Below are 19608 nucleotides of genomic sequence, written 5' to 3' on the forward strand. Positions count from 1 at the left end.
CCTCTCTCTGCTGTCGGTCTGCCCATCTCGCTCCTCACGCATAGCCTGCCACGCACCGTGCGCCGCGCGTCATTCCCCCTAATCCGTTATTGGTCCCTATAATATTCTTTTAACTGGTCTTTTCGCCTTGTGGATTTAAAATATTCGTTTTCGGTTCATACAAGCATACTCGCCTTTGGCTCGTAAATGTGCTCACCTACAATTCATATTTCAAACTTACATTCGGCCCGAAAAGACCGAATCTGCCTCCTTGTTATACAATATACTGTTTCCCAATGGCATTCTACGCACAACAATTCATTTTCCAATGGTGCTTGAAAAGTTGAATTTTGCAGAATATGGAGCGCGCATGAGATGCTTCATTTCCGAACAGCGCAGTGAAACAATGCTCGAGCATGCACAAGATTGGAATGCTTCATTACACGCACCGAGGCGTTCTTTAGTGCACGCGCACTTTCAAATAGCTTGATTCAGTGCACCGTGTCATCAACCGTGACACCATTCACCAAGCATTGACTGTTTGGAAGGTTAAGCAGAATAAACTGCTGGGATCTTTGAAAAGAGAGATTTTTTGCCTCAAATTATGAAGTATTGAATTATTTCTTGCATAAATAATTCTGAGCATTATTCACACTATTTACACTTGATTAAGAATATTAGTTATAAGAAGAATTACTGAGAGTCGGTGAGCTGCCATGTAGTCATAAAATCGAAGGCCATTAATACACGCGGTGATTTGAGATTCCAAGTGGATCGATATGAAATGGTGAAAAGATGAACATTCTTGAACTGCATTTAACTAATTTGAATTAATTATTTAGAGAGTAGCAATAAATCAGATAACTTATTATAATAATGATCGTGGGTAAAGATAGCTAACAAAATTACTCGAAGTGTTACTTGAATCAATAACGTGGGAATCAAAATCAACATATCGTCTCCTTCGTCGTCGTCTGTGACTGGACAGACAAAAACAATTAGACATCTGGGCGCAATCAATAACCGATTACTGGTAAGTAATAGTTGACATTTGGTTACCAATTTTCCTAGAACAGGTCAGCACCATTTCATGTGAGAAGAGGCGAGAGAGTTTCGAACGTTCTTTCCACCTTCTCCGACAGATTGGAGAAATTATGAGAAAGTTTGATGCTGATTTGATGATTTGAGTAACATCCTCGGTATACAGTGAGACTAAAAGCAATACCACTTTTGAGATTGGTCTGGTGAATGTTGAGGTAGATCTTGAGGTGGATTGGCAGTTCTGATAGTGATGACTCGATTAAGTCCGTCACGGTGCGGGTGCATGTAATATGAGTTATTTTGGCGAACGTCCATTTGGACGGTGGGTAACGCTTGTCGGTGAGCAGTACAAAAGAGCTAATCTTGATGTCGTTGTGAGATGTCTGCCACTTTGACATGGGTAAAGACATTCAGCTCACCATCTTGCCCAGAAATGCTGAAATCTTTATTGAATGCGTTGAGAATGAGACAGATGTGAGATTGGTACTGAGGTGATTAGACCTATGAGGTGCTCTAGAGCGTCCGAGAGTGAATTCAAAGGACCTGAATTGAGGATAGATTCCACTTGAGTGAGGAACGTGAAGAAATCTTCGTATGTGAGTAGAGTGTCTGAGATGGTGCTGTGTGAGTCGTGTTTTACCAATGTCAGGACTGCTTCATACTTTCCGCCTATGTAAGGTTCTCCAGGTAGCTTGAACATCCATTGAGTGCCGTCGTTGGCTAGCAAATCTCAATTTCGAAGTAAGATATGCCTAGAGATGCGAAGATAGGCCATTGGTGTGAAGCTTCTGATAACCAGTCAGGTCCTGACCACCACAATCTGTGATGACCAAGTTGAGTTGTGCTTAGACCACAAGGTACGCAATCTACGGAATGATGCTTCCCTGAGATGAATTTCTAAGTGGCTCCTGAGAGGTTTGGCTAAATGGATTGAACTCGATTTTTGACAAATTCCGTTCAGCGCATAGGTCCGTTTTCTTTTGATCTAAGCTAGCGTCACGAAAGAATCACTCCAGAGATAGACAGGTACGTCCGTCAAGTCAAGTATCTTCTGGACGTGGTTCACGAGTTCCGTGAGAAGTAAACTTGCAGACAATTCCAACCTTGGAATTGTAAACCATTGACGTGGTGCGACTCTGATTTTTTTAAGAAATACGAGTGATTTGTGATGATGAAAGAGACTGATGTACCTTCGGACATACTGCAGCAGTCATTGCAGTTTGAGAAGCGTTAGAGAAGTCGTGAATTCCGGTGAAGTATTTAAGTTGAGATTGATCCATCGAGGAACGTTGAGCTTACAATTAGAGAGCTGAGGTAATTGGCTACGGAACGTCTTCCAACGATGAGGTGATTCTGGTATGAGTGAGTGATCCCAATAAACCTTTCCAAGCTAGAGATCTCGAATAAGTATTTTTGCTTTGATAATCATCGGGGAGATGAGACCCAGATGGTCAAATAATTGAGCAGCTTCTGATTAAGCGTTTGATGATGGTAAAATTTTGAGTGGTCTTGCTTGTGAATTTGACAATGTCAGCTTGGCAATACCATGAGAATCTCAGAATTTTTAAGGTTGGTTCGTTGAATGAGTGAGACTCTTCTGAGTTCAGAGGTTTTGAGGATTTGGGAAGCTAAGGATGATTGCTTTTCCATTTTGCTACTGGAAAGCAATTTGATAAGCACATTGCCTCTATTCGAGTTGGTATTTCATTTGAAAGATTAATTTCATCAGCACCACCGCTGATGTCGTTGATGTAGCTACCTTTTTGGAACGGTTTCACGGCCAGTGGAAATCTGTAGCTTTCGTCGATGAGCAATTGCTTCAGAGCAAGACCAGCTAGATATGAAGCTGGACGCGTGTTGTAAGTGCCTATAGTAAGATGATAAGCCTGAGTGTCGAGATCGTCATTAGTCCACAGAATGCGTTGCTAATCCTAATTGTCTGGGTGAACTTGAATTTAGCGAAACATTTTCGTGATGTTACGTACAGACATCCGTTTTTTGAAATTCTGTTTTATTTAAAACAAACAAGCAAAATTTAACTTTAGTCGCTTGAGCAACATTCATCGTATAACACATTATTTCATTCTCATATTCATACAACGACCATTTTCACTCCTCTTAGCAAGTATTAGGTTTCATAAACGACTACATTAGCCGGTACTAACAATAAGAATTGAGCTAAGAAATGCCAAGTTGGGTATAAGCGGCTCATTATCATCATCCCGGAATCAACAACCCTCTGGATATTGAAGTGAGGTTCTAATCCCGATGTAACTGGCCACTGATCGATTACATTCGACGGCTCTCAGTTTCGACGATCCGCCCATCGCAAGCTAAGGTGATTCCAGTCTTTTCTTCAATGTTTTGTAAATCATTGTTCTCACCATTTCATGAAATTGTGCACTTTGAACATAAGGTGACGGTAGGTAGACGGGCTTTTCTTGTCACCATCAAACCCAAAACACATTATTCTTAGAGCACCTTGAGGTAGAATTCGCGCCTAGCTGGGAATAGTATAATAATACCTATCCTTTTGGGTATTCCAAGAGGCAATCTCTTGTCTTCAGCTCGGCCCATTACACCATTTCGATTATTTTAACAAACTGCTCGTTTCATTCCAAAATTTACAACTTTATTCGTGCAAGTACATGCATGGGAATTTCATGCTTCATCCGCCATCTCGAAAAACAGGTAACCCTGGACACCTTGGTTCCTACTTGTTGGGTTTTCTTTTCTTTCCCTTAGTTCTATAGGAAATAATATTACCTATAATTTTGATTTTTTGATAGCGGTAAAGATGAAAAGGTGACGATAAAAAAGTGCCAACATTTCATGCTTACGAATGTTATTGCCAATTTTTTTGTATATGTGATTGTCTTGATTAAATCACACGCATTCTTATGGGGCAAAGTTGTATGCCCGTATATTGCTTGGCAGGTATGGGAGGCTAACACGAATTTTTATTTTTATTTAATAACGACTAGGGTGTGTTGTATATATATATGAAATTAAATAAAAGAGAAAATTTTCGATAAGAAAAATTATCGGATGACCACGGAAATCGAACCCGGGACCAGTGGAAACCTATCCGTAGACTTATACCCACTGGACCACCACGGATAGGCTTCCAATGGTCCCGGGTTCGATTCCCGTGGTCGTCCGTTAATTTTTCTCATAAAAAATTTTCTCTTCTAGTTAATTTCATATGTTTATTGTCCATTGTATGACGCGTTTTTGATTTAATCAATAAATTGTACAAATAAGACTTATAGAGGGCCTAATTCTATAAATATTACCTGAGATAGAAAGCTTATTCCATGAACTGATGATAATTCATACCAGTTTTGCTTTCTTGTCGATGGGCCACGCTTAGTGATGCCGTCTATCTCGTCGTCATTAACATCTTGGCTTTCTGAATCAACGTCTTCCTCTGTTTCTAAATCGTCGATTGAACCTCCATTGCACTCGATCGAAAGCGATTCCGAGTTTTTGCAGTCATCTTTCTCTGCAATAATTTTTTGGAACTGCACGATGTTTGTGTATAGTTCCCCACTGGAATGTTCACATATTACGGTGCACTTAAGCCCAGCTTTGCGACAAGCACGGGCTGTTCCATATTCACTTTGTAATTTACACTATACTGATTCTAGTATAGTGGAGGAACGGGGGCTCAAAGTCCCGATCACGTATTACCGCAACTGGTTCATCATCTCGAATCCGCAGTCTCAACCACGCGTTGTCCCAAGCAAGGAATGTCACGAGTGCACGCTGTCCCGAGTGAGGAAAGTCAAGGCCGACCGTAATTCAAAATGAAGAAAGTAAAGCTCATCTATTGTCACAAACGAGAAAAATCACAGCTCGATGTTTTTCAAAGCTCCAAGAACTCTGTTGGGTTTGGCTACATAGTATCAAGAAAAACTAGTAGATGTCGTGTTACTGTTTTAAAACCCAACAGGTTCAGTTCAATGTTTAAAATTACGGGTAAAGGGTGTAAATCCATAGTGATGAGTATTTATTTATAAATCAATTTCCTCTTTTTTCTCACTGATTCTTTTCTCGAGTAGGAATTTTTCTCAATAATGAGTTATAGCCTAGCTGCCTTATGCATGTTATGTATTTTATTTGTGACGTAATTTGTTGGATATTACTATAGTCAGATTATTAGATTATGTTGAACCAGCAGTATAGGACATTGTTGGGACAAGCGTATTATTTTATATTATTGTTATATAATATTCTCAATTAACGCCCACACCGAATAAAAATGGTGTACATATGATTATATTTACAAAAATATACAATCATATACAACTATATAATTATACATAAAACTATGTATGATCATATATAACTTCACATGATTACATATTATTATGTATCGTCGTATATAATATGTTTTCATATATAATCGTGTATGAACTATTTTTACCGGGGACGTGCTTCACTATTCTACGTTCACAACATAAAATGCAAAAGTCGATGTACGTCGCCGCTGTCAGTAGGCCTACAATACTCGAAGGTGAGCGTTCGATTTGAAAGGTGTGTGACTAAAACTTGGTGTGGTGTAAATGAAAGAAATCCTGATCAGGTAATAAAACCAAAAAACCAACACTCGACGAAAATCCAAGTAGTAAATATAAAATCACGTGATTAAATAAAGCAAAACACACTAAAGTATAGACATATCAAGCTTCCTTCAACACATGTATACGAGTATATCACTTGAACGAAACCGCATGAAATTTTCACATTCATTTTAAGGATCACTGTTTGATATCCTCCCTTTTATTCGTTCCTATTATTTTTTGAGAATTTTTAATTGAATTTTATATTTCTTTTTTTAAGTTGTATAATTTATTGATTTTAATTTAGACTATCAGGTCTGCTTTGTTGCCCTGCGCCGAATAGGAAGCCTAATTTTATGCTATATTTATGATCATCGGTACATCTTTTCGTAACTGGAGTAAATGAATCATCGCTTTAATATTTTTGTATAATTGCTGACACATTTTCGCTTCATAATTTGATGTTTTGTTTTATTTTGCTGTTTGAAAAAACGTTACAAACTGCGAGTAAAAAAAATAATGTTTATTGCCACTCTTTTTTATATAAATACAGTCGCATCTAAGTACAATTATAACTCGCAAGTTCTCGTAGCCTTTCCCTTTACAGTTCTATGGGTGTGGCTTCGTACCAACCGCTGAAAAATTTAACATGACCACATTTCAAACTTCTCAATTTCTTAGTTTCCACGGGAATGCTTCTATATAATTACAACTGCTTTGTCGGCCACTGTGTTCGGATTCTTGACAGTTATAGTGAACAAAGACAACGTTTTGCATCTTATATAAATTTGAATCATCGCAAAATCGTACATGCAAAATTGCTAATAATGGCGTCCTTTACAAGTTCTATTGTGTGGCAAGGTTGAATTTATTCATCTCTTTGAAGAGCTAAATTAATACAGCCGAGCTTGGTCAAAGTTCAAATTTTCGCCCCGAGTGCCATCGCAGGTAGAAGCACATGTGCTCGAACTATTGATATTGCCACATTGACAGTGCCGAGAAGTTCTCCATTTATGTGTTGCGCGTAAGCACCACCATGAAGTGAATTTTGTTGAGCATAATGAACGTGGATAAGTGAGAGTGAGAGAGTTTAACAGACATAAGTGATTCAGATAATAAACGTATTGTTCTTTATAAACACCACACTTATTTTTTGAAACCTCCCCAACTTCCACTCATAATTTTGCTCCACTCGATTGCCGGAGGACTTCGATACCGAACGACACAACCGGGTGCCGCAACAAATCCACGAGCTAGGTCGGTCTCATGATCAAGATAAGGCGGCAATAATAAAATTACCTTCCTGGCGCCCAATAAATGATTATTACTCAGTAAATGATTCGATTAAATACACTGATATAAACGGCACTATTTGGTTGGATCGCGGATTTAAGTCGTAGCTGTGGCGAATCTTGGCGATCCGTATGACGATTGAAACAATTTATTGATAAAAGTAAAATGGGGTAATACAATTGACAGTAAACATTTGTAAGCATGAATTATTGGCATTTATTTTTTTATCGCAACCTTCTTCCCCTTACAGCTATCAGAAAATGCCTCAAATAAAAGTTATAGGCAAAAGTTTCCTCTGCAAAATTGAAAAAAAAAACGAAATCCCATCTAGTAGGAGCTGAGATATCGAGGATTACCTGTTTTTTAAGATGGCGAACAAAACACAAGACAAGCTTGTTGGATTCCGGTGGATTTGGGCATTTCTTCTGACATTCTATTTGTCCTGAAAAAATGTACAATTTAATCCGTTTTGTAGATATCAGCTAATTTTCGAATTATTTTACTGCACTTCTACAATTACGATTTATCCGGATTGGACAATTATTATAATTGCAATGAAACTTCACTCAAGTTAAGTTTGTTTCATGGTTAAACTATATTTACTAAAAGTAAAAGAAGATTTAATTTTCGATCTTTTTAATATGAAACATTGAGACATTCTTTTTCGGATAGGGAAAATGAAACATTCGTGTACTTACGCATAGTGAGACTTCCAAGCAAAAAAAAAAAATTATATATATATATTTATATTCGAATATATATATATAATTAGGGTGGTTTTTATTTGAGGGTCGGCCGAATTTTGATCGAAACGCCCCCTAAAACGGTTCCAAATAATGAAAAAAGAAATTTGGTCAATTTACAATTTTTTATTTTAATGGGAACACGTGTCGCAACGAACTTTTGTTTTTTTTTTTCACCAAATTTATTGCTGGGGGATAGAAATTCATGAAAAAAATTATAGTTGGCGTCAAGAAATACAAATCGGTTATATGAAAATATAAACAATTGGTAGGTAAAACATTTTTATCGCATTCTACAACAGAATTGATCAAAAGTCATAGAGAACAATAAATTTTTGGCAAAATATTTTCTGGCACAAAAATCCCTTTTCATTGATAAAATCATCAAATTAATAAGATAAGTTGAATTACAGGACATTATACGTACGCGATTACAGGTTTTTGCGAAGGGTTTGCTTGCGGAAATCTGGATAGTTTTGCCTATGTTCGAAAACAATTTGCATAATGAACTATTTTTTTGGTTCATTCTTTGTTAAATAATCATTATAGTCTTCCACTAATTTAACGGCTCTCTCAGCAGTGTCGTTGACAATTTTCAACCTTTGAACTATGTCAAGGCCTTCGTTATACTCCGGATTCAGAGTCCAGTCTTACCGATCGGTTTGCAGAAAACCTTTTTTGATTTCTAATATATCAAAAAAATTATTAGACTGCCGTGATATAAAATAATCGATCTCTTTGTCACAAAAATTCTGGGAATCCATGCATACTATTTTTTTCACGCAATCATCAGTCGAATCATCGCTTTCGTTTGTATAACTGTACAACTTTATGATCATTTTTCTTTTCATTTCAATAGATATATCTATATCGAAAAATGCCATCACTACAGTTTATGAATTCAAGTACCAAAGGTGATTTTTTAGTTAGTTTAATGCTGCATTCCATAAAAAAAAATTAAAAAAAATTTCAACTACCATTCGTTTATATTTTCACATGACTGATTTGTATTTTAAAACCCCAAATGTCATTTTTTCCATGAATTTCTATCCCCCAGCAATAAATTTGGTAAAAAAAAAGTTCGTTGCGACACGTGTTCCCATTAATATAAAAAATTCTAAATTTAACATATTTTTTTATTCATTATTTGGACCCGTTTTAGAGGGCGTTTCGATTAAAATTCGTCCGACCCCCAAATGAGGACCACCCTAATTTATATAATATATATATATATATATATATTGTAAGCATAACCGTATCGGTATATGGTTCTGCGAAATAAAAGATTCCACATCGATGATGAGCTTTTTCAACGAAAAGAACATTTGCATCAACACTAATAGCTTACTCTAGGAATAGCATAATACGAACAATCTATTTCTTAACAAATTACGATGGTCATCTCATCCATTTCATGTTTGAAACGATAGCTAGTAGTACTATCCGAATTAAATGTCGTACAAAAAACGAGAAATCATTTCTAAAATATGTACTATCAAGAGGGTGAAGGCTAGTGAGTAGCAATAAACTACCAATTGTCTGCGACAGGTCACTCAAAATTGAACCAATTGTACATTTGAAGTTTTTTACCATCTTGCATAACTCACACGAGACATGAAAAAAAATTGGAAACTCCCTGACGCTTGGAAGATATGTGAACCCATTATAAGATAATCATACATTTTGAGCAATTGAACAGTCAACAACAAATAAGAGAATACCCCATGTTCCCTTGCATCAGAGAGGTAACCTTCCTTACCATTTCAATTTTCGAACCATTATCCTTTGAAATATCGCTTTTGTATCATAAGAACCAAATCACTCGTAGAAGCATTTCGGAGTCATAGAAGCTAATCGGGGTAATGTCTCGACGTATAATTGATTAAGTACTTAAATATGGAAATAAATTAGTTATCTAACTTACCAAGCATTCAGGTTCTGAACCGTAGGATCCGTTCTGGTAATATTTGTTCGGGCACTCGGACCAAGGAAGTTCTGATTGGAAGCTCTGTACGGAAAGATTAGAGACTACATGTGAGAATTAAGGTATGCGGAGAAAGTTTGTCGGAATGAGTGTTCAATTTATGTCACGTTTCAGCCCACCTAAGACCGTATTATGTGAAAAATTTATCACAGAACGTACTAGAGAATATTGAATTAACAAAAAAACTGAACTGAAAAAGATACCAATCAAGGTGGGTGTGAATTTTTTGATTACCAGGCAGGGATGTCAATTTCAATAGTATAAACGTATGTTTTTAGTTGGAAGCAAGCGAAGAAAAATATTAACACTGAAGTTGTGTAAATTATAAAAAACATCAGCTTAACCATGAAGTTGAGAGTAATTATCACACGGCGTGATCACCCAAACATGAGAAACTACGCGTTTACTTCCGGTAAAGCCATATTGTTAACCTGAAATGGAGTAAAGTATCCCTCAGTACAATTTTTCAAAACTTTCAGTCTGCAGAGTAGGGGAGAGCGAAATTTAAGATGAAATCTAAAAATAGGTGATTCATTACTTTTCTCGAGCCTATTGCACAGTTTTCCTCGCTCCATTGAATCGTAATAATTATGCCTGCTTGTTAATGTTGAGCTTACTAATAGTTCATAATTCTTACTTTATCTGCCTTGTCCAACTTGTAGACATCCAACAGAGATCGGTAAATCTTTTTGCATTGTTCTGTTTGCGTTACAATTTGGCTATTATCATCATGCGCAGCTCATAACCTGAGCCTCTAATATTTTTTACCGTTATTTATGATTCCTTTTCTCGTCTTTAAAGGGCCTTCATTTAAAAAATTTTCGTCGCTGTGAACTTGAATCCACATTTAGCAACCGAATGTGCAAGTAAACACTTGAATGTTTCTATTACAATTCATGACTTTTATTAGCAACTTCAGAATAATAATAAAATAAGATTTATACAAAATATTTCCACATTTTGCCCCTTGTACACACATATGTATCATATACATTACCATCATAATGTAATGTAATGTAATGTAACGTATTATCGAGGCCGTAGGACAAAGTCCTCTAACGGCCAAAAGCCAAAAAAAAAAAGAAAAAAAGAAAAAGGTATACAGAGTGTACATGTTTTAAACTTAAAACTAGCATAATGTTATCATTGAAAATAGCGTTGATATTAATATTGATATTGATTGGTCTCACAACGTCATTTTTGCTACGAGAGAGCAAGAGAACAATAAAATATATGATAAAATAAACATGAAAATAAAAATAAAATAAAAAATATATATATGATAAATAAAAATAAAAAGAAGATAATTGCACTGACTCCACAAGCGTCTTATCAAACAGCCAGCTAGCAGCTAAGACAACGCACTCACTACTCCGGCACGCTCAATAGTCAGCAATAATAATAATAACAATTACAATAATAAAAATAACAACAATTACAATAATAAAAATAACAACAATTACAATAATAAAAATAATAACAATTACAATAATAAAAATAATAACAATTACAATAATAATAATAATGGTGATAATAACAATAACAATACACGCAGGTGGCGGGGGGGGGGGTCAAACCCCCCGTTCGGGACGTGACAATCCCGGGTACATCGAGTAAGTCAAGGGGGACTGAAGTCGGCACAGGCCCGACGGATGGCCCTCGAGGCGGCCTCAGGAGACGGATTGGGCGTCAAAACCCAATCCGCTCGGGTAGTGACGACCCCGGGGTCTTCTAGTAAGTCGGAGGGGACGGAAGTCGGCACGAGTCCGATGGAAGGCCCCCGAGGCGACCTCAGGGGCCGTGCTTGTGTTCCGGCACGGTACGGGGAGTCGCGCTCCCGAGAGACCCTTAGCACCCAGGAACGTTTACGGAGATGCACAAGGGTAACAACGCTAGACCTCAGGTGGCAGCCCCTGCACAGGGGAAATCCACCCTGGGTTCCGATCGGGTAAAAACCCTGGTGGCCCACGGCAGCGGCATGGATGCTGAGGGCCGCAAATTGTGCAAAGACCTGGCGACAAACACTGCAACGACGACGACTGACACGAAAACACGAAAAGCGGACAGGACGACACTGGGACAATCACGACGAGACAGGACGGACAGCGTGTCGAGCACAGGCAGCGGAACGAGTTGCGCTTCCGCTGCATCCACAGTCGGCACGGAAACACGAATCACGGATGATATGGACCTAACGGACATACTGTTTTTGATTCACAGGACAGCGACAGGGATGGCCGAGGCAGCAGCCATCCAAAAAAACATGAATATGTCCGTAAAACGCGGCATAAAGACGATCCTCGAGGCTGCCGGTGTTGCGCTGAACAGGCGCAGCAGAGCAGCCTCGACGGAACACAAGACGGACAACGGAACGACGGAAACGGACGCTCAGACGGAACAGCGGACGCGAAACACTCCACGGACGAAACGAAAACGGGAAGCGACTGGAACCACTCCGGAGATCTCCCAAAAGAGGCCAACGGCCGTGGAACTGGCCGCCGACTGGCAAACGGTGACAAAAAAGACAAAAATGAAACGGAAGACGCGGACGGACGAGACGAACGCGATGACGGACACGACGACCGGGGCTGAAGAGCGCAGAGCGGCTCCCCAACAATGAGGGACGGCTGTGCTCGTCAAACCTGGAAAAGACAGGACGTACTCCGACATCGTGAGGAAGATACGGGCCACGGTCGATCCTGCGAAGAGCCACGTTAAAGTGACGACTCTGGTCTGTGTCTTCTGAAGATAAAGACAGACGCCAACGGACGAGACGATTTCCGACGCGCCCTGCAGGACGCGGTCGGCGACGCAGGCAACGTCAGGGCCGGGATCTCCAGAGTACAACTGGAGATCATGAACCTTGACTGTGTCACGACCAGAGACGACGTGATACAGGCACTGCGACGAGAGCCGGGACGAGACGCGGACTTCGGGGTCCACATCTTCGGCCCGAACCGGGCTGAGCAGTTCATGGCCGTATGCGATCTAGAGTCGCAGGAAGCCAGGGCGCTGCTCGTCCGGGGACGGATCGGGATTGGATGGGTGGGTTGCTGCGTCCGACCGCGACTGACTGTGTCAAAATGCCACAAGTGCCTGGGATACGGGCACACGCAGGCAAAGTGCACGAACAAGGACCAGACTACATGCTGCAGGAAATGCGGCGAGCGGGACACTACGCCACGGACTGTAAGAACAGACCAGCCTGTCCACTGTGCGCTGAGGCGGGTCACGGCGATGCGGCGCATCTCGCGGGCTCCGGGAGGTGCGCGGTGTACCGGGGTGCGCTGGAGGAGTGCAGGAGGCAGGCTGAAAGACGGACAGGATAGTTCAGGGCAACCTGAACCGCAGTAGGACAGCAGACATGTTACTACCACAGACAGCCGACGAACATGACGCCGACATTCTAATCCTGTGCAAGCCGTACAGGGTGTGACGAACACAGGATTGGATTACGAACGAGACTGAGACAGCAGCTATCTGGGTGAGGGGGGCTGCCCGAGCCCGGACAGTCGCTCGTGGTGTAGGAGACGACTACGTCTGGGCTAGGGTGGGCGCTGTCACTTACGTCAGCGTCTACCTGACACCAAATTGCGCTGCGGCGGAGTTCGTGGCGAAGGTTGCGCTCCTCGAGGACGGACTCAGGGACCTGCCCTGGGACCTCGTGGTCGCGGGGATTTCAACGCGAGGGCGATCGAGTGGGGCATGACTGAGACGAACAGACGCGGACGGCTGCTGCTAGAGATGGCCGCAAGGCTGGACCTAGTAGTGGCAAACACGGAAAACCTACCGACGTACAGACGGCCGGGATTCGGAGACTCCATGCCGGACGTAACGATGACGGCGGACAGAATCCTGCCACGGGTAGGGCGGTGGCGGGTGTTCGAGGGCTACACGGCTAGCGATCATCAGTACTTCGTCTTCGAAGTGGCAGGAGAGACGCGGACGACACGGACGAGGATCCAGCACCCCTGCGGTGGAACGTAGACAAACTCGACGCACACAAGTTCTCGGTGGAACCGGCGGAAGCGCCGGTCCCGATTACCGACGTTCCCCCAAAGCGAACTGGCCGGCAAAGGGCGGAAAGACTGGCAGACGAGACGGCCAAACTGACGACACGGCTGTGCAATAGCGCAATGCCGAAACGACGGTACGGACGTAACAGACAGCCACAGTACTGGTGGATCGACGAAATAGCCAAGCTGTGAAAGAGCTGCTTGGCGAAACGAAGACGGGTGACGAGGGCTGGCGGAAGGCCTGAAAGGGAAACCTGCCAGGCCAAGTACAAGGCGGCACGGAAACAACTGACGGACGCCATCAGGGACAGTAAGACGCGGTGCTGGAAGAAGCTCTGCGAGGAGGTGGACCGTGACCCCTGGGGTGCCGGTTACAAGATTGTGACTGGTAGGCTGGGGGTCCGGATCCCGCCAGAACTCAAGGACGATGAAACCGCACGACGGATGGTAGACGGACTGTTTCCAACGCACCCGATGCGTACAGACGCGACGAACGACGACGAGACGGCGCCGTCCCCCGTCTTTACTGCTGAGGAGCTCGTTGGAGCGGCCAAGGCAATGAAGATGGGGAAGGCACCAGGACCGGATGGGGTACCGGCGGAGGTTCTTCGACTGATGGCAAGCCTGAGGCCGGAGATACTTCTCGACCTTTACAACACGTGCCTCACGACAGGGACTTTCAGCGACCGGTGGAAGACGGCAAAGCTGGTCCTTATCCCTAAGGGTAAGGGCTACCCCAGCGCACCGTCGGCCTACCGGCCGTTGAGCTTACGAGACACGACGGGGAAACTTTCCGAACAGTTACTGCGACCACAACTGACGGACGCAATACAGAAGGGAGGAGGACTGTCAGGCCGACAGTTTGGCTTCCGGAGGGGTCGATCGACGATCGGAGCGATCCAGGAGGTGGTGGACTCCTTCCGGGAGACAGACAGACACTGCCATGCAGCACGACCTATCGTGCTGCTGGCGACACTGGACGTCAGGAACGCCTTCAACTCGGCCAGGTGGGTGGACATCCTGGAGTCGCTTAGAGGCGACTTCGAGGCCCCGCCTTACCTGTTCTGGGTTGTGGAAGACTACCTTCAGAACAGACGACTGATGTATGAAACGACCGAAGGTCAAGTGACGCGACAGATTACCGCGGGGGTCGCCCAAGGATCCATACTGGGACCTGACTTTTGGAACCAGATCTACGACAGCCTGCTGAGACTGTAGCTTCCGCTCGGCGTTCGCCTAGTTGCTTACGCTGACGACGTGGCGGCGGTGATAGTCTAGCGCACTCCAGACTCGGTACAGTACGTACTAAACCAGACGATGAGACGAGTCGGACGGTGGATGACGGACCACGGACTGCAACTCGCGACGGAACAGACAGAACTGGTACTTCTCACCAGAAGACGTATACCGACCACACCACGCATGACCGTCGGGACGGACGAGATCGAGAACAGAGGGGAAGTCAAGTACCTGGGGGTGACCCTGGATACGAAGATGACCTTCTGGCCTCACATACAACGGACAGCTCAGAAGGCGGCCGAAATGATAGCAACCCTAAGCCGCCTGATGGCAAACACGAACGGACCGAGACCGGGAAAACGGAGACTTTTAATGTACACCACACACTCGATTCTGCTTTACGGGGCGGAGATCTGGGCAGATTCCCTGAAGACTGAGAAATACTGTCACGCGATGACGACGGTACGAGACGGAACACGTTGAGGATCACTTGCTTCTATCGGATGGTCTCAGCACAGGCTGTTCTGGTGGTGGCAGGCGTGATTCCCATAGACCTTCTTGCGTTCGATCGTAGGAGGGTCTACGAAAGAGACGCGGACGTGACCCGACGGGACGCGGCAACGACGAAAAGAGACGCGTCGATACAGACGTGGCAAGAACGTTGGACGGAAAAAACGACGGGAAACTGGACGAGACGACTTATCAAGGACCCTAGACCGTGGATCCAGAGGGGGTTCGGGGATGTAAATTTTTAAGTCACCCAGCTTCTGACGGGCCACGGTTACTTCAGACGGTACTTACATAACGTGAACTGAGTACGGACGCCCAACTGTACGTACTGCGGACACGGACGAGACGACGCGGAACACACGTTCTTTGAATGTGACCGCTGGACAGAACAGCGACAGAGACTGGAGCATAGAGATATATGAATAGAGTACGTGAGTCAGCCGATACGACCAGCACGCAATAGAAAGAGAGAGAGCAACTAGGGAGTTTGGTAGTCTTTATCTAAGCATGCATGCGCAGCAGGCGAGTCTCGGCCGCACTCAATACGAAAATATATATAAAAAAATTATGTAATCAGTAGTAAGACTATGAATAGTAGTACTAATATAATTTAAATGAACTAATGAATCTCAAATTTTTCAAGGATATGTAAAGGTGACGATTTTTTACCATAGTGCGATTTTTTGGGGGAAGGCAACACGAAGCAGGTTATGTTTGTGTCAACAACGTTCAACAACTTTGGGCACGTCAGCGCATGCGTGATTAGACAAAGACAATCAGGCTCACTAGTTGCTCTCTCTCTTTCTATCGCGTGCTGGTTTTCACTTACGTGCGCTCCTATGGCTCACGTACTCTATTCTTATATCTCTATGGACTGGAGACGGTCGTGGGAGGCATGTCTCCCGACAACAGTGTCGGGGTGATGCTCCATAGTACAGAAAGGTGGCAACTCGTTGCCACCTACACAGAGACAATCTTACGACGTAAGAACGCGGACGGCTGCCTGACGTAACGTGACTGACGGGCGGCCTGCACTGAACGGACGAACAGACCGACAAGACGTACACAGACAGAGCCCCCAGGTGGAAGTAATATCACCATAGTTACTGGCTGGGGGCATTGGACAGGAGGTCGCGGTTTAGTGGGTAGGCTACCCTGGAGTCCCACATCCGCGCTAGCCCGTATGACTGGCGTGAATCCGTAGCTTGGATTCCGCAACTCCTCGAGAAAAAAAAAAAAAAAAACCATGACAATAATGATGATGATGATGATGATGATGATAGTAATAATAATGATAGTAAAATTATTATTAACAACAGCAACAACAACGATGACGACGACGACGACGTCAACAATAATAATAATAAAAATAACAATAAGAATAATAATAATAGATGACTGGCCACGGATTGCAACTCGCTACAGAGAAGACAGAAATAGTTTTTATCACTAGGAGACGCATACCGAAAAGACTACTTATGACGGTCGGAACAGACGAGATCGAGAAAGCGAAAGCGGCCGAAAGGTCCGCATCCCTAAGCCGCCTGATGGCAAACACGAACGGACCAAAACCAGGGAAATGGAGCCTCTTAATATCAACGACGAACTCGATCCTCCTGCACGGTGCGGCGATCTGGGCAGATTCCCTGAAGACCATGGAATACTGTCACGCAGTGACGATGGTACAGAGATGGAGCACGTTGTTGATCGCCTGTTCCTACCGGACTGTCTCAGCGCAAGCCGTCCTGATCGTGGCGGGCGTGATTCCCATAGATCTCCTTGCTTTCGAACGCAAAAGAATGTATGGAGGAGACGCGGACGTGACACGACGGGACGCGGCAACAACGGAAAGAGACAGGACGATACAGACGTGGCAACAACGCTGGACGGAAGAAACGATAAGAAACTAGACGCGACGACTGATAAATGACCGGAGACCGTGAGTCCAGAGGAGGCTTGGGGACTTGAACTTTGACGTCACTCAGCATCTGATGGGTCACGGCTACTTTAGACGATACCTTTACCACATGAACCGAGTCCGGACGCCCAACTGTAAGTACTGTGCCCACGAACGAGACGACGCGGGACACACTTTCCTTGAATGTGAACGCTCGACAGAACTCAGAAAGAGACTGGTGACGGCTGTGGGAGGGATCAACCCCGACAACATTGTCCAAGTGATGCTCCACGAAACAGATTGGTGGCATCTACACAGAGATCATCTTACGACGAAATAACGCGGACGGTTGCCTGACGTAACGTAACTGAAGGACAGTTTAAACAGAATGGACTGACAGAACGACAAGACGCACACATCCAGAGCCCCCAGCTAGAAGTAATATCATCATAGTTCCTGGCTGGGGGTGGTTGCATAGGAGGAGGTGGTTTAGCGGGTAAGCCGGTCGGGAGTCCCACATATGCGCTAGCCCGTGTGACTGGCGTAAATCCGTCACTTGGATTCGGCTACTCCTCGGAACAACAAATAAATAAATAAATGAATAAATAATAATAATAACAATAATATGATTGTTTTTCATGCGGTTCATACTCATTTCATTTTCAGTAAGTTGTTTTTCATTTTCAGGCTACTTTGGTTCATTTTTGGTGGACTTTTTTTCATTGTTGGTAAACTGTTTTAGTATTTTCAAATGAAAAAAGAAAAATTGTAAATCTTTATTTCATTTTCGGTAAACTTTTTTCCAACAAACCATGAATAAATATTTGTCAAATGTATTGATTTGTAAGAGAATTGACAATATTAAATGCATAATTTTCGAATACATTAATAAATGATATAAATTAGTAAATAATTGGTAAATGTACATTTTTTTTCTATATATAATATTCATAATCAAAATTTTGATCCGTTTGTTTCGGCAAAGTAGCGATGTAACAGTTCAAATGAAGTATTGTATTGTGATCATTTCTGTCTCATTTCACTCGCTATTTTAAATCGTCCTCAAACATGCACTCACACTTGCATGCAATGTCTACCTGACCTTCTCTACTTCGAATCTCGCCACTTGCCCGTATAGCGATTCGGTATAGATCAGCTGTGTATTTTATGTACTGTCTACTGTCTCAAAATCATATCTGTGTATAATGTATGTATTCGCTGGTCTCCGTAAACTTCAGTTGTCTGACCGTTCTTTTGCGATACAGATCGACTCGCGTATTATTCTCAATAAAATTTCTCGTTATCATTAATCAAAATCTCTATCGTTAATCATCATCCCGAGTTACTCACTTCTGTCTTGTATCACTAATTCGCGGATCCCACGTCAATAATTCAGAATCTTTCGTTATATCTCTCCAAACACCGTTCAATAGCATATTGATAAAGAAACGCCTCAGCCTGAAGAATGATCATCCAAGGTGCCAAACGTGAATATTTACAATGGTTCTCTATACTTATAATCCTGTAACTGCTTTATGGAGATCAGTAGTAAACCCCCAAGGTACTGTATTGGTCTGGCCAGATATCAATTGCCGCTTGTCATCTTGCCAACTTGAAGCCAATTTTTTCTGTACGATTGTGCTAACTTGGTGTTTCTTGCTACGTATCAGACATTGTGGTAGGGTCAACCCTTTGTAAGCCAACAGACAGCGCATATAATCGTTATACGTGATGGTTTTCGATGTTGAACTTTTGAGATCCTTGGTGCGTTGGCCCACTTTAGTGCCATTGACATATTTTTTCTTATCTTCATCCATGGTGGTAAATGTTCACAGCTTCTGTAGTAGGCGCTGCACTTGCAATCGGAGTAGCAGCTACTCCGATCAGCGTAGCCCGTGCGCCAAAACGGTGTTCCAGCAGCGCTACCCCGTCGGTATACCAGCTGTCTGTAAAATCGGGACGACAGCGCGTGCAATATGAGTAGGGTTAGCTCATTTTCGGTACACGGGCTGCGCCAAGCTGACGCGCAATCCTTTAGTAGCTGCTACTCCGATTGCAAGTGCAGCGCCTACTACCACGATTCAGGGCGCCACGTAAACTTGAGGAGTAGCAGCTACACCGAAAGTCTCTCAGTTTGGGATGTTACACATGGGATGTTAAGGCTTTACCTCCTCGTGCATCCTGGATAGAGCTGAAGTAGTCAAAAATTGCGTTGTAACTCAAAAATTACGGACTTAATCCGAAAAACGGTCATACAAAAGTTGTTAGTTTTGATGTAATGAATTTTTTAGTAGAAGAAAAAAGTCATGTTTCCGTTTAAAAAAAACATGTCTGCCATCGT

The 19608-nt window shown here is 42.9% G+C and overlaps 1 protein-coding gene across 1 annotated transcript in view; it reads right to left on the reverse strand.

Annotated features, from left to right (window-relative positions):
* LOC124405597 (sodium-dependent neutral amino acid transporter B(0)AT3) overlaps positions 1-19608 on the reverse strand; it is a 191468-nt gene that overhangs the window by 136895 nt on the left and 34965 nt on the right. Inside the window, exon 5 of the mRNA XM_046880625.1 lies at positions 9546-9629. Coding sequence (XP_046736581.1) covers positions 9546-9629 — 84 coding nt within the window. The remainder of the gene's footprint in view (positions 1-9545; positions 9630-19608) is intronic.

This window comes from Diprion similis, chromosome 4 (genome assembly GCF_021155765.1).
Source record: "Diprion similis isolate iyDipSimi1 chromosome 4, iyDipSimi1.1, whole genome shotgun sequence".
NCBI lineage: Eukaryota > Metazoa > Arthropoda > Insecta > Hymenoptera > Diprionidae > Diprion > Diprion similis.